Genomic DNA, 22,519 nt, shown 5'->3' with positions numbered 1-22,519 from the left:
GTTGTTCTTTACATTGTGTGTAAATTTCATGATGAATGGACCAAATGGAAACAGCCCAAAATGACTTGGAAAAAATTCTGGTTCCATTGACTTACATTAAAAGTAAAGTATGTTTCTCCTTCTCCTGTAAAGTTACCAGTTGGAGATAGGAGGTTTTGTTCCGACAACAGCGATATATAACATTGAAACATAAAATATGGCCTGTGTAAAAGGTTTTTTTTCCATTATGTTAAATTTAGTAAATAAATAAAAATCATGCACTGAAATTTGCAGAACAGTACCACATTTAAGTTTGAGAATGTGTCTTGTGTTTGTTTAGGAAATCAACAGAACATGTCATTTGTCTTTGGGTAATAGACAGCATTGGAAATGTGCCAATGTGTGTGTTTAGTCTGATTAGATGTAAATAACATACATCCATCTCAGTGCAATAAGCTGAGCACTGTGTGCTGATGGCCTCCAGTGGCCATGTACTGTAATAACATGCTCCTGTCTATCGAGCATTTCCTGAAGGTCAGTCCTTCAGAATGATGTAACAGCTGTGTTTTGGATGTTGTCTGGCCTGTACAGCATGTTAGTGTTGATGCTGAAGTGTTTTTGAATACGTTGACAAGGTACATTACACAGAAGCAGTATTTAAGTACATGTCCAAGTGAGTATATGTGTGCTATTGATTTCTGATGTGTGTGTGTGTGTGTGTGTGTGTGTGTGTGTGTGTGTGTGTGTGTGTGTGTGTGTGTGTGTGTGGCCCCACGTGCCTCATTGTTCTTCTCTGTCAGCGGCTGCATTGTCACAGTGGTTATGTTTGTGTAGTGGCCCTGTGTCCTCTGTCACCATCTATCTTCCATCTACTCATCTCACACTTTATCCTTTTATCCTTAAATTAGTGCTTTGAAGCAATACGTCAGCATGTTTCAACCTAATCTCTGTCTACCACTTCTCTATTGCATGATTAACTAGCACAATCATTTCCCTGTGCTTAGTACCAGAACAGAAAACCTGTTGACTCAGAATGCACTTAAAATAGCATCTGCTCATTAATGTCTATTATGCTTGTTTGTCAGTACTTTTTCTGCTCTTTTACTAAGTACAGGGAAACAAATCTATTGTCAGTGGTGCTCTATTATATGCCACAGATGCAGCAGGCAGAGATTTGGTTAAAAAAAGTGTAGTTCTTCATTGTCTGTTTCACTATTTTGTATCTCTTTTCCATGTGTATGTTCCAGTGGAGGAACAGGCCTCATACTCAGTCAGTGACATTGATTTTTCTGACAGCACGCCGTTGCGTCTGCCTCATCTAAGGCCATAGAATGAGAGTGGTATGCTATTTGTTCTGTATCTCTCCATCCTCCAGTCTTTCCACCTTTACACTTCATTGCATAGTACTGTCAGGATTGAATGACAGAGATAGAGGTTAGATAGTAAGAAAGTCCTGACATTATATTTAAATTATCAAGTTACAATTACTTCATTTGCGATTGCTTGCTATCACTTACCACCACTGTCTGGTTGAAAATTCAGGCATACATATTTTGTGAGAAAAACAAACTCAAAAAAGAGAAAAAAGCGTGCTGGGCAGAGTCACCCAGAATTCCTAGCGGGTTAGTTGATTTCTGTTTACTAGCTCTTATTTTGTCCTTTAGATGTTGTTTTCAAACAAACGTGCTGCATATATAGATTGAATATAAGTTTGGATGAACTTTACATGTTTGGGTATACTGACCATGAATTTGTTTAGTGTCTTTGCTGAGTAGTCAGTTGTAACAGTATGTTCTCTTATGACTCTTTTTTAAAAGATTTCTTTTAAATCCCAGTTTGTGAACATTTATGTCATCAAGCAAGTTAGTGTTCTGAATAAATTAATAAATAAAATGAATAAATTATAACAATTTATGATAATTTTGTGGCTACTTAAAATGAAAAACTCTAATTCCTGCAAGGGTAGTTTGTGCGATGTGTTGTACTTTGTTAAACGTAAATACTTGTATGTATTCAGTTTCATGTATAATTTCAGACAGCACAAAAGGTTCAGATTTTAATGTGTTAATACAGGATTCTGCTTATTTGTACAGAATCCAGTTTTGGTGATGTAAGTGTACTTTATTTATAGTGGCTTTGCTCTACTGTAGGTATGAATAAGACATAGTAAACAAAACTGCTTTTCACTTAATCATTTAATCAAGAGCTGTAAGTATACACCACCATTAGCTTGGTACTAACATAACATTGAAAATTACTGGAAACTTCCCATTACTGGAAAATGTAGATTATTTTGGCAGCAGATAGGTGAACAGAACAGCTTACAAAGAGAATTACAGGGTTTCTACATCAGACATTGCAGTGTTTGGGTGGCACCTGCGCATGATTTTGTGACTGTATCTGAATCTCATTGCAGTTAAACTCAAGAAGTCAAACCTATAGTTGCATGCAAAAGTTTGAACACCCCTGGTCAAATGAAATGTTTTGTTGAATTTCTAAGTGGAAATAGGTTCACATCCTCTATAGGAAACAAACTTGTACATAGCATTTTTTCTGCAAATTTAAACATATTTATTTGCTGAGTTTAACAGCAATTAAAACATAAAATATAAATATCCTTCATTTGTTTACCAATATGTTAAATTGTCCAAGATAACCAGTAATTGTACACTGAAAAGTATTTTATCTTTAGAGAGTCTATTTTCACTTAGAAAATGAACAAAACATGTCAGTTGACCAGGGGTACTCAAACTTTTGCTTATGGCTGCATGTAGTCTCAACTCTGTTGTACTCCACTGCAACAGCTCATAAGCTCTCTATCTCGGCACATGGCCTGTGCTCCTTGCACTGCCTCATTTATTGCGGCAACCAGTGAGAGCAGCGGTCATTAGTAAACAAAAAGAGGAGTAAAACACATCAAACAAATGCTGAACTGAGGTGTTATTTGTTTTATACGCCTTACGGTAATCTTTTAAAGAGCAGGTCAACTGACCAAAAGAGTGAAATGCACACTTACAAAAGATGATTCAAAAGTTTTTTTAGTAAAAGTAGTTTAGTAGTTCTGTTTAGAACCATGAATTCTGCATAGATCTTTAAAGATTTCATGCTTAAATGGTTCTTTGCATGGTGAAGTGGTCCTTCGGATTAATGGTGTATGGTTCAGTAAAGAAACCTTTTTGAACATGGTTCTATATAGCACCAAAAAGTGTTTTTCTGTTGTTATAATGTCAAGCTTATAACAATAGAATAACCTTTTTGGTGCTATGTATATGCATACAACACATTTGCCATCAATCTGAAAAAAACAATTTACCATGCTAAAGAAGCATTAAATAAAACTAAATTTAAGCTTTAAATACTTCTACACAGAATGTATGGTTCTAAATAGAACCATTGTCTTTATTAAAGAACCCTTGAAAAGTGTAGGTCTGCTGCAAGATATTGGATCAGATTTAAGAACTGGAACTATTCATTTTATTAAGCGGTCTACTGCCCTTTCAAGTCAACTTAATGTCGAGCTTAATCTTTATTATTTTTTTTCTACCATTGTGCGTTGTAGAGTTCTGCTGGCCCTGTTAGAGCTCCTCAGCTTCATTAACTGTGTCTTATTACCACACACAGGTGATATTGACTGCATGGCTGCAGCTTTTCCTTTACTATTGTTTAATTAGCACATTTGCAAAAAGACCCCCACACACACTTTCACTCTTAGCCCTAAATTCGGAGTCTGAGTGCACTCTGCCTACTATATCAGGAAGCCAGCAGCGACAGCCAGGTCGTTGAGTCTAAAATGAGTCGACAGAGATAAAGAGCGAGTGAACGAGAGAGAGAGAGAGCAACACGAGTGCATGAAAAGAGCAGCTCATCACACCACCAGCAGGCTGAACTGGGCTGAACAGAGCGAAAGAGTAACAGAAAGAGAGGAGCGTGAGAGAGGCGGAGAGAGGGATAGAGGGATGGAGTTAGAGGGACGGCTGCAGAAAAAAAGGGTGAAGCCCCCCTAGTCACCTGAATAGCAGTGTTCGCACTAGACACACAAATAGCAGGACTACTACTATGTGGACAATTTCAACTGTGATGACTGGAGGAGGATATTGACTGAAGCCTGAGAAGAGAAGAAGGGATTATAACAGTACTCCAAGAACCACTTTATGGATCTTTTACTGTTTTCAACTGCAGTATTTTCATTGTTTAGCACCTTTTATCCACCTATGGACATCATCAACAGCATAAACCAGGATAAGAAATATTAAAAAAAAAAAAAAGGCTGCTCATGTCTCACTGAGTTTGCCAGAAGAGGATGTTAGTAAATGTTATAGTTGGATGGAAGAAATGCATTGACTGGATGAAAACCACCTCTGGAATATCAAGAGACAGTGAATGGACGATGGTCAGGGTGAAAGAACTTTATCCTCATAGTGCAGTCACACTGTCCTTAAGGTGAGACATTTTTATAAGTGGCAAGTTGGCGAAAATTTGTAGGTTGATGAAATTAATGAATAATGAAAAACAGCAACATCGTAACATATAGGAGCTTTAATCCACAACTTGGAACATTTTGTAGAGTTTGGACGGAAAAACCTCAGGACTGACTGGACTAAATGACCACCTGGACTGGTCTTAATAGCCACCATTTGAACTCAAAGTGAGGAACAGGATCAAGAACCCATTACAGGATACAGAATGGCAGCATTGAGCACACATCGAGTATGATGTAGGATCTGGAAAATCCCATAATCAGATGGGATTACAAGGCTTGTTAGTGGCTATTTTATGTTATACAAGGATGGATCAACAGAACTAGTGAGATATGACCACAGTTACTGGACCAACTTGACTGGTTTTGAACAGCAAGCTCTAGTGTAGAATTGTAGTGCTTCCGGAATCTCGTTGAGGAGCTTGATTGTCAGTTGATTATCACTGGAGGTACCATTTGGGTACAGGCGCTCATGTCTGTGGAAAGGTGAGCGTGTACATTTGTGGGCGTGACCCCTGTGTTTTACTGACCTCTGTGTGTCTACTGGTGGTGGGATGTGGGGTGTGAAGCGCTCCGTGTCAGGGGTCCCAGCCCCAGCCGGTAAAGAATGGTGCTTTGAGTTCCCAGTGGGGGTGGACTGCAGTGACCCCGAGCCACGCTGCATATGGCTGGCGGTCCTGAGGAGCGTCAACGTCCGACCCAACCGCATACGGGTCCCCAGGAGGGACATGCTGCACTGGCGTCTTCGTAGGGTAAGATTCAGTCAACTAGCTCTGATGTCTGCCATACAGAGGTAAAGGTGCCGAAAGGATTAATTGGGGCAGAAGAGCAGAAGAACCTTTCAGTGATTGGTTCTTTAAAGAAGTGTCTTCCATTAGACGTGGAAGTGTGAAGAACCTCTTTAATGTAAAATATAAGTTAGAAGTTTTTCCTAGAGCCACATGTCAATGCCAAGATGACTTTAGGAACATTTATATTTTAGAATGTGTTTAGCAACGTACACAGAACAGATGAAGTTTTTATGTTCCTCAACTCTTTCACTACGCTTTTTTATTATTGAATTGCCAGTTCTTAACCTTTCACAATGAGCAATTAAACAAACTTCACAAGAGGAAACAATATGTTCTAGTCTGATGATCCCTGCCTTCCTGTTAGTTGAAGCGTCAGTGTCCGTTAGGGTCACAGTTGGGTTACTTTCAAAATGAATTCTACTGCTTATAATAAAAAAACAATCAATGTTAAATGTACATTGACATCAACCTTTTTGAATTACTTTCCATTCAAACAATGTAACTGAGATGGTGTATTTTTAAAAGATTTGTAGATTTCTCTCTTTTTGTTTTAAAAGTGGGAGCTTTTAAGCTGCATTGTTTTCAAAACTGACACAGATCTTAGTTACTAGGGGTGGACAGTATGGTGATTGTGATCAATTACATCAAAATCCTTTTCTTTGTATAGTATAGGTTTCCAATTATAGATTTCTTGAGTACTTCTAGATTTATACCAATTGTAGACAGTAAACAATTAAAACAACACGTGTGTAGTAACTGAATAAACTGCACAGAAACAAGCAGCTTTTGATTATGACAATCATATTTTATTAATTTGTTAATGAAAAACAAGTAAAACAATATACTCATAGTTTTTCATAGCATATTTTAAGTGTAATTCTGCTGTTTTGGTGCATTCGTTCCCAATCCTCAGATATTGTATAATATTGTGATATGTATTACATACCTTGAAAATGCCTTCAAGTATCATAATGTTTTATTTTTCCAGTATTGTCCAGCTTTAATAGCAGCCTGTTTTTTAGATGTGTTCCATCACTCCAACCATGATTATGGTCTAGTCCATTATATCCGAGCAGTACTACATGAGTACTTGATTCATTTATAGCAGTGCTGTTTTCTGTTTCTCTTAATGGAAGTTTATGCTGATATTTTAAGGTTGGGTCTGTCTGGGCTGTCTGGGTGTTGTTTAGCCTTGGGGTACATGCTTGTCCTGGTGTTTTGCTCTGTTGGGGTTATGGCTACACCTCCACTGGCTTACATAAGGAGTGCTTGGAGGGGCGCTGATGACTAGTGGAGGGGAAGAAAATCAGAGCGGTTCCCATGCCTACACTATATATTTGTGTGTTTGTTGCGTATGTGTAAGAAAGCGTGAGTCATGGACAGTGCTCTAGAGAGTCCTTCCATCCAGTGGTAGCCCATCAGCATCTCATTGCTTCTCCTGAGGAAAAATATAGGTCAGAGCCATTACTAAGTCTAGTAGGGGGGGGGGCTTTAGTGAAGAGTAAAGAAATTAATATAATATTATAATATAATATTGTAACCCTAAGAAATTCAAGTATGTTGTATGGCTGCATGATACAGAATTTCATATTGAGATTATGTTGTGATTATATTGCTACATGTTGTGATTAGTGATATGACAAAAATACTATTTATGGTACATGATATTTGTTACAATATTTGACACAGACACAATATTTAGAAATATTTAAAACTTGCCGTCTATCTGGATACACTGATTTGTATTCAGCGTTTCCATACTGCATTGCACTTATTCTAATTGCAAAGAATTATGCAGACATCACAATTTAGTCTTAGACTAGGCTTAAGCCATGTTGGGCCACAATTGTGCAGCCCTACTACATTTAGGTAGTATAATTGGGACGTTTAAAATGACTGTACTTTTGCCTGCACTGTGTGTGTGTGTGTGTGTGTGTGTGTGTGTGTGTGTGTGTGTGTGTGTGTGAGAGAGATCTGATCTGTGAGTATGTGTGTAAGTGTTCTTGTGACCTGGAATCTTACACTCACGTGTGTACATTTACCCTCACTCAATTGTGACATGCCGGGCCCTGGAATCCAGAGAAGAACACAGCGCTTACATCACTCTGCTTTTCCTCCCATCATCTCTCTCTCTTCTTGCCTACCAGTGTTTCCCTCTCTTCCTCCTCATTCCTCTGCCTCTGTGTCATCCATTGTCCCTGCATCGGGTGTCTGAACATGCCCCCGAGTGCATGGGCATTGCACACATTCCTACCCTCTACTCTCATATCCTTTCAGTCTTCTTTAATAATAGCCTCTTATTCTTTTCTATATTTTATATTTCTACCATTGTTGTCAAACCCTGTAGCTCTGACCTGGTAACGTTACACAAAAAGATAAGCTTCACTGTAGCCTTGGGCCGATAATTGATATTATTGAGTATTGTGATAACTGAATGCCTGTTTTACTCAACTTATTGTTCTTTCCTTCTTTTTCATGTGTCATGATTTCTTTCATTGTTTTGCCTTTGTTTAGTTGCTTTTGCACATTCGTTCTAATGTATGGTAGATCAAAGTGTTTACAAAAGAAAAGATTATGTGCAATCACAGGCTGTACAGACATAACATCTCCAACTAATTAACTACACATTAGTTACAAACCTGGATTGTCATTTAGGAAGAGTATAATGTAAATTTTCAGTTTAATAAAGAATCCTGGCCAATTTCAGTGAGAAAATGTTTTGTATAATGAATAGGAAATATTACAAACACAGTGTAACTGATACAAAACATTACTCCTTATATATATTCACCCCCAAAAAAGCTTTCTTTTGTACAGATACTAAGTTCCGCTGGCGCCACTATGAGATTGCTCATGTTATCCAATTGCTTATTCAATGCCTTATACCTGAATACTTGATTAAGTAAACAAATGCTGGGTTTGGATATCCATCCATTCAAATAACCTCTCCAATCCCCCATTGTGATTTGTTTCAGATCTGTGGGAAACACTGCTGGGGAACATGCAAATTAAAACTGTGCATCTCTGGTACATGAGATCTATTCTCTGGTAGAGAGTCAAATGTAAGAGCATGTAAAAAAGTTGTCAATACACTAGTTTGGCAGTATTTAAGTTTCCAGCAAAATGAATGCCGAGAGTCCAGACTATCAGTGTTAACAGTGTTACCCATCATTTGTGCAGGATACAGCCCTCACTCATGTTTTATTGCATAATTAGAAAGTAGCGCTTCGCAATTGTTTATTGTGATAATTCTACGAACCGTTTCTCTATATATACTTTATTGTCCAAACTTACTGTACATTACTGATTATATTCCAAGCAGCTCTGTTGGTGCTGTTATATTCCAAGCAGCTCTGTTGGTGGATTTTAATGAAATATTCACAGTTCTTGCTCTGTTGGACTAGTGTCTTAAGTCAATTTGTTAAAAAGTCCCATATGCTTGAGGTGGGAGGGGTTAATGAGGGCACAGATGGACAGAGGAGCTTTGACACACTTCAGAGAAACTAGAGCAGGAAGAAGGCCTGGAGACAGAATAAGCACAGAAGGGTTTAAGGAAATGGTGAGACCAAACTTCTGGGAAGTGTTTTTGTAAGACTCACTGGCTATGTAGTAGAAAGCGCAGAACCTTCTCATATTAGTTTTAGAGTATTTTTAGAGAAGAGAGGATTCCCTTAATGGCTGGCTAAGGGAGGTACTGCACTTCCTGCTTCAATGTTTCCACTTCCTGTTGTTGTTTTCCGGTGGCGCTGCACAGCGCAGGGTGCGAGGTGATGGAATGCTGGGGTGAGCTGATGGGGAGGAACCCAGGGGAACAGGAAGAGGGTGGGTGCAGGAGACAGATGAGAGTGAGTGAGCTTCAGGAGAAACACCAGCCACTACCAGCCATGAGATCAGCCACTGCACACTACTAACACTGAGTAATTTCTGTTGAAATCAAGAACTTCCTGCAGTTACTCAGCGCCTCCACCGATGGAGACACGACAAACTTCTCCAAATTAAACTCCATGATCAATTCCATTGAAATGCTAAAAAAAGCTTATTAACTGACTGTTCAGGGATATTCTCCTGAAAATATGATGCATTTAGCTTCAACCAGATAAGAGGAATCTGCCCCACCCCCCCCCACCCCCCCCACCCCATTATAAAAATGGATTCTATCCTTTGCTCTTCTCTGCCATAGTCATCCATGTGGTGTGATCGTGCTCCATACCAGCCAAGTGAGATATAAACAAAGTCATTCAGAGTGCTCTGAATACAAATGTTTTGGTTGAAAGAAAAATACAGACTGATTGCAGTGGTGGGTATAGGAACCAGGGGTTGTGATGTCTGCATCACAAGTATAGGCATTTTATTTACTATCCAAAATCACTGGTGAACCTACGCATCTTTTGAGGTTTTAGATGTTGAAGGTAGTACAATAGTGATTAATATATTCTTTTGGGTACTTTTTAACTCACAACACCCTGCATGTTTCTCTCTGCATGATTTTTAAAAATGTGTTTAAAACCAAAACATCATAAAACAGTGCCACAGGCATCAGGCAGCATAATCATAACAGTTTAATGTAATACTGTGAGGTAGCTTTTAGAAGTGTGAAACTCCTTAGACATCTGGTTCCCGTCTAAACCACTGTGAACAGTTCTAACTCTGTGGGTTTATCTAGAGCAAAATATATAACATCAAACCACATTGAATGACTTTGTTTACTTCTTGGTGAATCATTCAGAAATTATGATAAATTGGTTAAATTCCCCTTTAACTTGATGCATTGTACAATACAGCATCTTCAGGAAAAAGGTTTGATTAGCTAGTGATTAGATTTTGTTCTAATAAGAATGAGTAGTTTTCAGCTCTTTATCGCTCTGTGACAATGAGCCATAGATAGAAATAATGGAAGTCAGTACACCAGTTATGAAAGCTCTGAATAGGCCTAATCAATGACCCATCTGTCAAATGCATCCATGTCTTACTCTGAGTGAAGATTTTTTTAGAAGTTAATGGGTTCTTAGTGGTCCAGTGCTTCCACCTTGCTCCCAGCTTGACATGGAGTCCAAGACTGACCTTTGTTCAAACATTTAACATTTTTGTCAGTATGTGAATGAGGGTGCGTGCGAGTGTGCCGTGTTTTAATACTCCTGTTGTTCCACATCAGGAACCACTGTATTTACTTTTGCCCTCTGCCATTGTTGGTAAGTCCCATGTGGTGGTTGATTATAGCATCTATGTTTAAAATAGACATTCCTGAGACATTCCTCGCTCCAGCGTGAAAGAGGTGGGGGTTGGTCCTTTGCCCCCACACTGGGTGGAGGTTACTGTAATAAGCTCAGTGTGTTGTTGAACCCCAAACCTAATCTAGACACCATGTTTTGTGAATGGCAAGGCGAAGGAGACAGTCTTAACTGAGTCATCAGCGCAGACAGGATATCTTACAGATGGGAACTGAGATTAGTATAGCTTAAGCTCATCATACTATTTTGGAGAAATTTGCTTAGTGGTTTTCTTTGTCACTGTTTCTTTTAAATGATCTCCATGTTGTGCTGTTTAAGGCAAAAGGGCGGAGAGATGGAGTTCCGTCGTCCAACGAGAATGCTCAATCGATGTCTGGGGAGGGCGTGGCATGGAAGGGTCCCCGTACTGTGGTCCTGCAGAAGAACTCTCAGGGCTTTGGCTTTACACTGCGACACTTTATAGTGTACCCACCAGAGTCAGCCCTCCACACTTCTCTAAAGGTAAAGTGTATCCATGCAAACGTCTGTTCAAAATAAAGGCATTTGTGTTCAACACTTTTACAAAACACAACACATGCAGGACATGGTACAAGTGCCTTTTTTTTAAACTCTTGAAACCGGCTGCAGTGCTTTAAATTATTTGAATATATATATATATATATATATATATATATATATATATATATATATATATATATATATATATATATATATTCCTGTTCATTGGACCAATAGAAATGATCTAAATATATTAAAATATTGTGTCTGTGTGCATATATAAATATATATATATATATATATATATCAGTGGTGCACCGACACTATTAGAGCTAATCCTTCAGATAACACTGCCTGAACATGTCAAAACTCAGTAGCTCTACAATAATGGTCATTTCTACTAGCACCCCTATGGGATTCTAGAAGTACTATATCCTACTAGCACTAAGCTAACAGCGTTTCACATAAACATTTTTGGCCATTTTTGACTAAACACTAACTCAAGCTTCTGAAAAACAGTCTGTGTCTTATTTAAAGCTTGTAACAGACATATACATATATTATGCCTTGCATGTAGCAGATGTACAGCAACTCTTGCCTGAAATGCATTGGACAGGCTAGCATCCATACTCACAGTCACTGTGGCTTTTTGAAAGTCCTGGAAGGCCTTCTGACATTTTTCCTCGCAACATTTGTCCCACTCACTGGCAATTAAAAACATGATTGAATTCCATTGTCAGTTCCTAATTATGCTGCTGGTTAATCAGTTCAGGCTCAGAAGTCCTAACCAATGAGAGAGCTAATTTGGCTGTATCGACCAAAGCAAAGCAAAATCTGGCTAGATAATTTTCAGTCGTGAGTTCAGCCCATTTGTTTCCTACCAAAAGTTAACAATAGAATATAGGTATCTTTACAGTACCTGTATATTTGTGTGTGTGTATATATATATATATATATATATATATATATATATATATATATATATATATATATACATAAACTATAGTAAACTATAGTGCCAAAAGTATTCGCTCGTCTGCCTTCACACGCAATATGAGTGACTTGAGTGACATCCCGTTCTTAATCCATAGGGTTTAATATGATGTCGGCCCAGCCTTTGCAGCTATAACAGCTTCAACTCTTCTGAGAAGGCTTTCCATAAGGATTAGGAGTGTGTTTATGGGAATTTTTGACCTTTCTTCCAGAAGCGCATTTGTCAGGTCAGACACTGATGTTGGATGAGAGGCCCTGGCTCGTAGTCTCCACTCTAATTCATCCCAAAGGTGTTCTGTTGGGTTGAGAATTCTGTGCAGGCCAATCAAGTTCTTCCACACCAAACTCACTCATTCATGTGTTTATGGACCTTGCTCTGTGCACTGGTATGCAGTCATGGTGGAACAGGAAGGGGCCATCTCGAAACTGTTTCCACAAAGTTGGGAGCACAAAATTGTCCAAAATCTCTTGTTTTGCTGAAGAGTTCCTTTAACTGGAACTAAGGGGCCGCGCCCAACTCCTGAAAAACAACCCCACACCATAATCCCCCTGCACCAAACTTTATACTTGGCAAATTGCATTCAGACAAGCACTGTTTTCCTGGCAACAGCCAAACCCAAACTCGTCCATTGGATTGCCATACGGATAAGCATTATTGGTCACTCCAGAGTGCACATCTCTCCTTCTCTAGTGTCCAGTGGTGGCACTTTACACCATTGCATTCAATGCTTTGCATTGCGCTTTGATGCGGCTGCTTGGCCTTGGAAACCCATTCCTCTCTACCCACTGTTCTTGAGCTAATCTGAAGGCCACATGAAGTTTGGAGGTCTATAACTATTAACTCTGTTCACAAATGTTGGTAGAAGCAGTCTGCATGCCTAGGTGCTTGGTTTTATACACCTATGGCCAGTGATTGGAACACCTGAATTCAGTGATTTGGGTGAATGAGTGAATACTTTTGGCTATATATATATATATATATATATATATATATATATATATATATATATATATATATATATACATACACACACACACACACATGCACACACACGATCACCGGCCACTTTATTAGGTACAATTCAATTGTTCAATTGTTTGTTAACACAGATAGCTAATCGGCCAATCACGAGGCCACAACTCAATGCAAAAAATGTATTTAGGCATGTAGAGGTGGTCAAGTTAGCTTGCTGTAGTGTAAACCAAGCATCAGAATGGAGGTAAAAAGGTGATTTAAGTGACTTGGAACGTGGCATGGTAGTGCCAGACAGGCTGGTCTCAGTATTTCAGAAACTGCTGATCTACTGGGATTTTCACACATAACCATCTCTAGGATTTGCAGAGAATGGTCAGAAAAAGAGGAAATATCCACAGAGCGGCAGTTGTGTGGACAAAAATGCCTTGTTGATGTGAGAGGTCAGAGGAGAATGGGCAGACTGGTTCGAGATGATAGAAAGGCAACAGTAACTCAAACAAATAAACAAAATCTCTGAGGAATGTTTCCAACAGTTGAAAGTTGAAAGTACGCCACGAAGAATTAAAGCAGTTCTGAAGGCAAAAGGGGATCCAACCTTTTACTAGCAAGGTGTGCCTAATAAAGTGGCCGGTGAATGTATATATATATATATATATATATATATATATATATATATATATATATATATATATATATACACACACACATATATATATATATATATATATATATATATATATATATATACACACACACACACACATAAATAGACACACACACACAGAAATTGAATACTGCCATAATCTACATTTGACTGATAAAGCACTTTTATAGTGGCTACCTTTATAGCCTACACAGCAGTGTCCTAGTAAGATCAGTGTCCCAGCACAGTGTCAGCCAAAGACCATTATTCCACAGCTAGATTCTCCTTCAGAGAGCCCCTGCCACTGTAGCGATAATCTTCTGACCTGTGACCTTGCTCTCAGCAATTGTAGGGATCGGTCTTTCAAGCATTTATGTGATCAGTAAGCTGGTCATAGGGGTTTGAGCAATCTGCTAAGAGGCCATTTTAAGATATGAAGCACTGGGACCTTAACCCTAATCACCCCATGAGGTGCAGCCTGTGCACCTCTGTCCTGCGGTGCATTCCTGTCCCCCCCAGCCCTGGTAGTAGTGAGGGGTCAGGACAGACAGGCGCTTTTTCTCTCTCTGTAAAGCTCTGCTTTTGTCTACGTGTGTCAGGAATGAGCCGTGTCAGCGAAACCCCAAAGCCTGCATGCAGCCGGCCACAGCCAAACTGTCCACTCAGCTTGTGTGTGTGTGTGCGTGTGTGTGTGTGTGTTCTGAAGATGAAGGGTTTGGGTGTTTTCCTGTGCACTTTGTGTTTGTGCTTGTGTGCAAAGATTGATGTGATTGAGTGTTCAGACTGCGGTATTACTGTTACCAACCTATTCATTACAATGACTTATTGTTTGGCTCCCTCTGGTGGTAAATAGGTCATATTACACTAAAGCTATTTTTGCATTCTTTCTGTGTCTTGTTCCAGGATGAGGAGAATGGCAATGGGAAAGGTGAGGTCACCTTTTGCTTTTTTGCCCTGATCTAGAGAACATTTTACTGGAGCACGTCTGTGTAGAGACATGACTTTCTGCAAAATTATTAAAATGAAAAAAAAAAATGATGAGCCAAATTCAAAATGGCAGGAATTACTAGTTTTCAGAAAGCAATCGATATCATGTGAGCTGGTTAGAAAAACAAAATTTGGTTAGAGATTTCTACTTAATGTCTCGTATATCTGATTAACCAAAACAGGCAAAAAAAAATTTTTCAGTTAAATGGCTATAATGGGTGCCTAACACTTTTGCACAGTACAGGAAATTGTAATGTGCCTTTTTAAATGTAACACTACAATATGCTGATGCATTTTGTCCATTACAACAAGCTTAAAAAAATATATGATAAATGTCATGAAAATGCCTTTAGGTATCATGAAGTATTGTTATCATATCGCCCACCTTCAGTATGGATGAGAATTTCTGTTTGTGTTGACGGTGTTTACGTTTTTAACTCAGGGAATCAGAGGGGCCGTCTTGAGCCCATGGACACTATTTTTGTGAAGAATGTGAGGGATAAAGGTCCTGCCCACCAAGCTGGGCTTTGCACAGGTAGGAAAAATAGATGAACTTTATCTTCAACATCCCAACAATATACAGTGTAATTGATATCTCTGTGTATGTCTTTTGTTTGTTTGTGTAGGTGATCGACTGGTGAAAGTGAATGGGGAGAGTGTTCTGGGGAGAACGTACTCTCAGGTTATAGCACTGATCCAAAACAGGTAGGAGAATAGGGCTGCATATTTTATCATGTATTTATCGTTATCAAATTTTTGTCCTGCACACTACTGTTATTGCAGGAGGCTGCAACATGCAAATGAGCTGAAGGCTGTGAACACCCAGATTAGTCTCTTACATTTTAGATGAAGAAATGCATTGATATGATCCATTAAATGTAAATAAAAACCAAAATAAACAGCGTTTTACCAGGAAAGTTCAGTGTATTTTAATAGGAAAGATTTGGTGAAAAATCTAATTTACACAAGGTTTCCGCTTATCAGACCAGACTAAATCAGACGAGACTTGCTTGGTGTCCACATTTCTGTTCTTTAGTTTAGCGCTGGAACTGCAAGGCTAACATTGTTAACAAACACTAGAAGTCTGCAGTCACCCAAAAACATCCTCAAAACTTCTTTCAACTTGCTCAAACTAGATCTAGATCTTCATTAAGGTTGGGCAGACTATTCAATATGGTTTGGGGCAGAGCATTACCTGATGTGAATTCTAGAAATGAGCAACACTTCACAGTGTTGAGCACTGCAAGCAGACACTTTAGAGAACAAAGGCATAGATTTGATCCTAAAATGGTCATTTTTTTCACAAATGGAAAATTCACGTCTAAGTAATGATTTATAAAACTGGATTTCAATGTAAAAAATGAGCAGTGATGCACATTCCAACCTAATGTACAAACCTTTGGCAGTCAGGATCAGTTAGATGCGGTGCAAAACTAAGTACTAAGGGGACACAACTACCTTCACCCATCCACTAGAAATCTATCTAACATCCTTAAAAGTGATGTTGCCTGATTAACGAATCTTACCATCATATACTTCATATCACATTACTCTACTGAAGAGAGAAAGCATACAGTGGCCAGCAGTGAACTCTCACAAAAGATCTCTATGACAACAAAGGTCACTTATTACTGCTAGATCAAGGGCTAAATTTAGCTTTTCTCATGCAATACACTGCAAGTTTCTTCCAGTGACATACGTCTGTGTTCTTTATGGATCGGTAAAAGTTATTTAAAAGGATATTTAAAATCAAGCATCAGAAGCTTTCAGTCATTACAGAAAATTTACTAAACTGAGACAGAGGTGCAGAGCTGTATTTGATTGGCAGATTGCCTCTGTGTGCCGCTCCACTGTGCCTGCTGCACACTACTCACCATGAACAGGTGTTTCTTATATGATACTTGTGCTGTTTATATTGCAAATCATGCAATATTGAATTTAATTTGAATAAAACTTCATTTGCACTATGCTGTCTTTTTTCTTAAAAAATATACACACAAACACTTCATTCATTCATTCCTTTATTAATAAAAAAAAAACTAGCACTGTGAAAAGCCATCTTTCAAGACCAGGCCAATTTAATACATAATGATGAGTGGCCCATGAGGCCATATCCTTTTCCTAGAATGTTCTTAGAACATCTGTACTTTTGTACTCTCACATACTGTAATTGTATTCCTTGTTCTGTTTCTTTTTAAATTAATATACATGCTGAGCTATTCTTTTTTTTCTCTTTGAGCATTTCTTGCTGTAAATGCTCAAATGTACATCATTAAAAATGGGCAGAGTTAAAAAAAAGCTCTTTTTTATGTACTTATTTACACCGTTTTTGTGTCACAGTTGCATGCATATATTCAAGCGGGCACTAATTTGTATGAATAATTTGCCAATAAACGCGGAGCACTTTTCTTAAGAATGAATTTAATATGAAAGTCAAGTACATTTTATACCTAAGACACTTGTATGCGGTTTGAGCGGATTGAAGAGAGTTTTTCAGGATGTACAGCAAGAAGTAGTTTGACTAATGACTTACAGTGTTTGTTAGCAATGTTAATTTCAGCCAAACTAAAGAAGCAAAATTTGTTTTGACTGATCACTTTTATCTGACTTAAGTGGAACCATTCTTTTGATATACTGCAATGTATATTGCAATTGCAATGTAATTGCATTATAGCTTTTTGCTTGGATAGTCTAACTTTATAACTGAATGCACATGACAACACCTGTTGCTTTGTACTGTAAGGCTCCTTATAATGCAACATACAGACATCATGTAAAAAAAGAAATCATGATTCAGTCCTGCGTGTTTACTGAACGAATGTCTCTTTTTCCTGTGTGTTTCTCTGTGCAGTGAGAGTGTGCTGGAGCTGTCCATCATGCCTAAAGATGAGGATGTGCTCCAGTTGGTAAGTGTGAGTATGACCTTTCTTCTGTTCTTCCTCCTTTCCACTTCCTATCCCAACACATTCATTTGTTATTCTTCTCAGCATGGCAGTATCTGATTAGCAGACAGTTATGTCTTTGAAGCACATTGCTATAATTTCATCCTGGAATTTTTATCTTAGACATGCTGGCAGCTTTCAGCCAGGTGCACTCTTATTACTTAGCGATCAGCTGTGCTCTGAAATAACCCTTAACATTTATGTTAAGGTCTGCTTCTTAACGATGATTACTGACCTAGCAAGTTCTAGCAAGTAATTAATAATGTCCTGATAAATAAAACATACCATTTGTAAACAAGCTTAGGCATGTGATATAAATGTATTCATAAGATGTGTATTCTTATAGAATATAGAGTTCTTATAATTATTCACTGACTTTTAAGACCATTGAGTAAATGTTAATTAATTGTAATCTTTCAGTTGCAAGCATACTTGTCTTTGATATTTGATATCTTAATTAAGGAATATGAACAAGCAATATTTATCTGACCCTACAATGACCAAATGTGAAAGCAAATTCTCACATTTCTTTTGCAAGTGTAATTATACATGTTATATGTTATGAGAGTCATAAACAACTGACGATAGATTTTAACTAAAGTGGACCTTTTTATAGAAAAATGCAATGAATTACTGTAATTTAGGAAAACATTGTTATTTTAAATTGTATTTTAAGTATTGTATTGCATTTTATGAAACATGACCCTTTTTTGTTAGCATGTTTGGTCAGTGTGAATAACTTGTTAATTTTCCTTGATTAAAGTAGATACAAGACATTTCAAATATGCATGTGGCTGAAACATAATTGTTATTTAACTCATTTGTCAGCAAACAGTTAATCATTGATTTGTAGAAGACTTTATTAACACAGTTCTGATAAGTAACACATTTAACACATTTCCAAGCTTGCTTAGAAATTACATGTTTATGTACTAGGGCATTATTAATGACTTTCGAATAGTTAATTAATTGTTAAAAAGCAGATCTTAAAATGCAGTATTACCAAATAGCCTCTTGCAAAACTTGATTAGGTCAGATTCCACCTCTTACAACATGTAATGATATACAGCTACTTTTGTCTTCCTTCTTCACCTCTGCCCTTTCTGCTCCCCTGCACCCTCCTCTTCGAACCTCCCCACCATTTATAATTTTGTCTGTATTTTCTCGCTCTCTCACAGGCATACTCTCAGGATGCCTATCTAAAAGGGAATGAGCCGTACACAGGAGGGGCCAAGAACCTTCCAGAACCTCCTCCTATATGCTACCCACGCAGCAAACCCACTGCTACTGGCCAGCTTGACAACCTGAACTGCAGACCCACTGGCCCGACCAGCCCCTTGGACAATGGCACTGGGGGTGCAGGCCACCGCCCGGATGCCCCAGCCCAGCACACTCTAGGCCACCATCGCGCTCGCTCTTCATCCTCGGCAGGCATAGCCATCAGCCCACTGGACTTCCACTTTGCCAACCACAATGCAGCCATTGCCTCTGCCTCGCTACCCCATCTGCGGAAAAACAGCCTGCCACAAGCACGCAGTGACCTGTGCCACCAGGCTCTGTGTGACTGGTACTACAGCCAGGCAGCAGAGCGTCCGGGACTGTCCATGTCCTCCCGACACCGTAGCATCTCTCAGGACAGGCTGGCTGAGCTAGGGCTAATACCAGGTGGACGTGATGGCTGGCCCCATAGCGCCTCTCAAGACACGCTGCTTCTCCACTATGGCGCAGTCAACCACTCGGACTCACAGTGGCTCGGCAGGTGGAGAGCACCCGGTGCCTCCAACCGCTCCTGCTCAGAGAACCTACTGGCTGCTTATGCTGCATACGAACAAAGCTACGGGCGCTCCCTAGATACTCTAGATCAGGCAGCCGCTCTGGTGTCACCTCGCTATGACCGGTCAGCCTGGTCCCAGCACCAGCAGAGCATCCAGCCAGTCAAGACAGAGGAGCGACCCAGCTTGAGCAGTCCACGAACAGTTGTTTCTGCAACTGTGCCCCCTTCAGGCCGGGGCTCCAGCCATAGCCAGCAGCTGACAGGCTCTCAATCTCAGTCCAGACGTCTTCCTGCACAGACTGTAGATGACCAAACAGTTGGTTACCGTAGCTACAGTCCCTCTTTCTGCCGCAAGGCGGGCCACCTCATGCAGCAGGCCCACTCCTTTAAGGACTCTTCTTACGCAGGACCTCACTTGAGCTGGACTTCCACACCCAAAAGCAGCCCCCCGGACAGCTCTAGTACAGCTTCAGGCAGAGAGTCGTCCCCTCTGTCCCTGTCATCCACCACTGAGATGCAGGATTCAAAGCCAGGCTCAGGAGTTGGAGGAGCAGTAGAGGAGTATGTTCAATCTCAGACACAAGAGGTGGTCCTTAGACAAAAGCCCCCCACTGGCAGACGTACACCCCATGCAACGCGCCACCCCAACTATACTCTGCCTGTGGATTCCCCCGAGCCTCCTGCAGCTTCAGCCCCTGCAGCGCGGCAAGTAGACTCCACAAACCGAACCAATGGCAACCTACAAGCCCTGCCTGTGGACCAGGACTCCTTGGCATCTATTCCCTTTATAGGTCAGTATGGGGGAGCCCCTCAAGTCATAACTAACAAGTGACTATCCATTGCTTTTGAAGTTTAATGATTGTTAAATGATAGCTTTTATTGAAGAAGTCACTATGCTCAGAAAGGTACAACCAAAAGTAAATTTTATAATTACGTTTTCAGGAACATTGAATGATGTAAACATATAGTACTGGGCAAAAGTCACCACCCTTCATTTATTTAATTTTCAGTCAAAATGAATGAATGTTAATTTTTCAGTGTTGGGGCAAAAAAGTAGAAAACATATTAATTTAACAGAACATTTCACAGGAGTCTCAGCAGCAAAATATCAGGTTTTTTTGCATTTTTTTGCATTTATTTCTTTTTTTAAGTTCAGTCATAGAAGTTGGTTGCATTTAATTAAATAAAACCTATTAAGGGTGACTTTTGCATGGTTCTGAAAATGTTAATTAAAATATATTAATAATAATAATATTAGATGAATTGATAATTTTGTGTATTCAGTAACAATGACAACTGTTAAATCTTTTCAGAACAAATCAAAGACGCAATTGCTACTTCTACCATCACCACCAGCGAACTTACTGGGAATCATCAAAAACTGCTTCTGTATAGAAGTTTATAACAGGCTGATTTGCCTGAAAAGGGCCTGATTTTGTCTAATGAAGTTGTAGGCTATGGTATTTTACCTTGGGTACTAAATGAGGGCAGTCCTGGGCTGGAGGTTAGGGAACCAGTCTTGCATCCGGAAGGTCGCCGATTCGATCTCCTGAGCCCACAGTATGTGACTGAGATGCCATTGAGCAAGGCACCTAACGCTCCAACTTCTCCCCAGGTGCTGCGGGTAGGGCTGTCCACCACTCTGGGCAAGTGTGCTCACTGCCCCCTAGTGTGTGTGTTCATTAGTGTCTATATGGTGTCTCGCTGCACAGATGGGTTAGATTACGGAGGTGAAATTTCCCCACTGTGGGACAAATAAGGTTCTCTAGGAAAGTGACTGTAAAGAAGGCAGTTTAAAGTACTATGATGTTATATATTTTTATGGAAACTTTTTCATTTATTTTTCAAAGATTATGCTCAGGCTAGGTATTATAGTCTGTCAGGGACTGTATTAGTCCAGTTTCTGATATTTTGCTTCTGCAGTTTCTTGCTATTTGTACGGTGGGACCGAGCAGGTGATCGCTCATGAACAGCAAATAATAAAAATAAAAGTGATTCATTATCACTGTGTTATGAGATGTTAGTGTACAAAGGATATCAAATGGTCTCATTTTATTGAGTAATTTCAGCAAAAAACCAGTTTGCGATGAAGGGAAGATGTGTAGACAGTAGTTCCGGTCAACATTTTAAAAGGAGCAGAGAACCTGTGAGAAGAACATTTGTGCCATCAGAGGCTACACAAATCTGCAAGATTCTCTTGTAAAGAACATAGCTCTAAGGATCTCCAAGCAAAGTTAACTATGAACGGTACATGGCACTAGGTTTGTAAAAGGGAAAAGCGTTTGACTCACACCTTGTCTGTACCATCTGTAAACGTTTGTTACTTACTAAACCTCAGTAACTAACAGCCCTCATTTAACAGGGTGTTCATTGAAGGGAGAATCCAGAGAATAAAAAAGACATAAGAATGTCCAGACCCCGCTGTAGTGTAAATATTGTGACATGTGGGAGATTATAAAAGTTAGTGCAGAAGTTTCAGTATCTATGTTTTAACACCTTAATTTGTGATAAAGAAAAGGGATGTCCTGAGGTTACTACAGTTTAACTAATTTCACCTCAGTTTTTCTTAGTGATTTTGGCTCATTCAGTAAAGTCTGAATTTATTGTCTTAAAATACTAGCTGTTTGGCAAATTTGGGCTTTGCTAAACCACATATTACCATTAGTACCTTTATTATAGAGAAACTGCATTTGAATGCTTGAGCTACAGTATGTATGTCTAGACGCTTTTTGCTTTTGAGGTCTTGAACAATCCATCTTATCCTAAAGAGACCTTGAAAAACCCATCTAGAAGTGACCCAATAGAAGACAAAATGCCTTGTTCTTGATTCTACCTCACTCCATGTCATTCTAAAATCCCTTTGCTCCCGTAACCCCCCCTACCTCACAGATGAACCCACCAGTCCCAGTGTAGACCTGCTTGCCCAGCACGTTTCTGCCTCCTCTGTGGTGTCCAGTGGCCTGTGCCAGGCTCCTGCCCTCTCCGGCCGGTCCGAATCTCCCTCCCTCACCTCCCCCCTCACCCACCTCCTCCACACAGACTGTGAGTGTGAACCCTGTCCATCAACCACCCAATCCCAGGAGACTGTCTCATTATCTCTCTCTGACAGCATCTGTGGCTATTGAAGGATGCTATCTGTCTCCTATGTAGCCTAGATAAAGTGACAAGCTCAAGTGACAAAGCTCAAATCTGCACATTTTTCCACTTACTCCAGCAACAGCTGATCAGCCA

At 39.5% G+C, this 22,519-nt stretch overlaps 1 protein-coding gene across 7 annotated transcripts in view; it reads left to right on the top strand.

Moving 5' to 3' along the window:
- arhgap23b (Rho GTPase activating protein 23b) overlaps positions 1-22,519 on the top strand; it is a 71,658-nt gene that overhangs the window by 32,042 nt on the left and 17,097 nt on the right. For 5 of the 7 annotated variants that reach the window (XM_037544203.1, XM_037544201.1, XM_017693166.2 and 2 more), the window contains exons 2-8: positions 10,794-10,976; positions 14,489-14,513; positions 15,015-15,107; positions 15,199-15,277; positions 17,424-17,484; positions 18,693-20,079; positions 22,178-22,330. In XM_037544203.1, the coding sequence (XP_037400100.1) occupies positions 10,794-10,976; positions 14,489-14,513; positions 15,015-15,107; positions 15,199-15,277; positions 17,424-17,484; positions 18,693-20,079; positions 22,178-22,330 (1,981 nt within the window). The remainder of the gene's footprint in view (positions 1-10,793; positions 10,977-14,488; positions 14,514-15,014; positions 15,108-15,198; positions 15,278-17,423; positions 17,485-18,692; positions 20,080-22,177; positions 22,331-22,519) is intronic. The other 2 variants (XM_037544202.1, XM_017693169.2) reach the window with 2 other exon arrangements.

Source organism: Pygocentrus nattereri, chromosome 13 (genome assembly GCF_015220715.1).
Source record: "Pygocentrus nattereri isolate fPygNat1 chromosome 13, fPygNat1.pri, whole genome shotgun sequence".
NCBI lineage: Eukaryota > Metazoa > Chordata > Actinopteri > Characiformes > Serrasalmidae > Pygocentrus > Pygocentrus nattereri.
The sequence above is the reverse complement of the archived record's forward strand: the minus strand, read 5'-3'. Positions and strand labels throughout refer to the sequence as shown.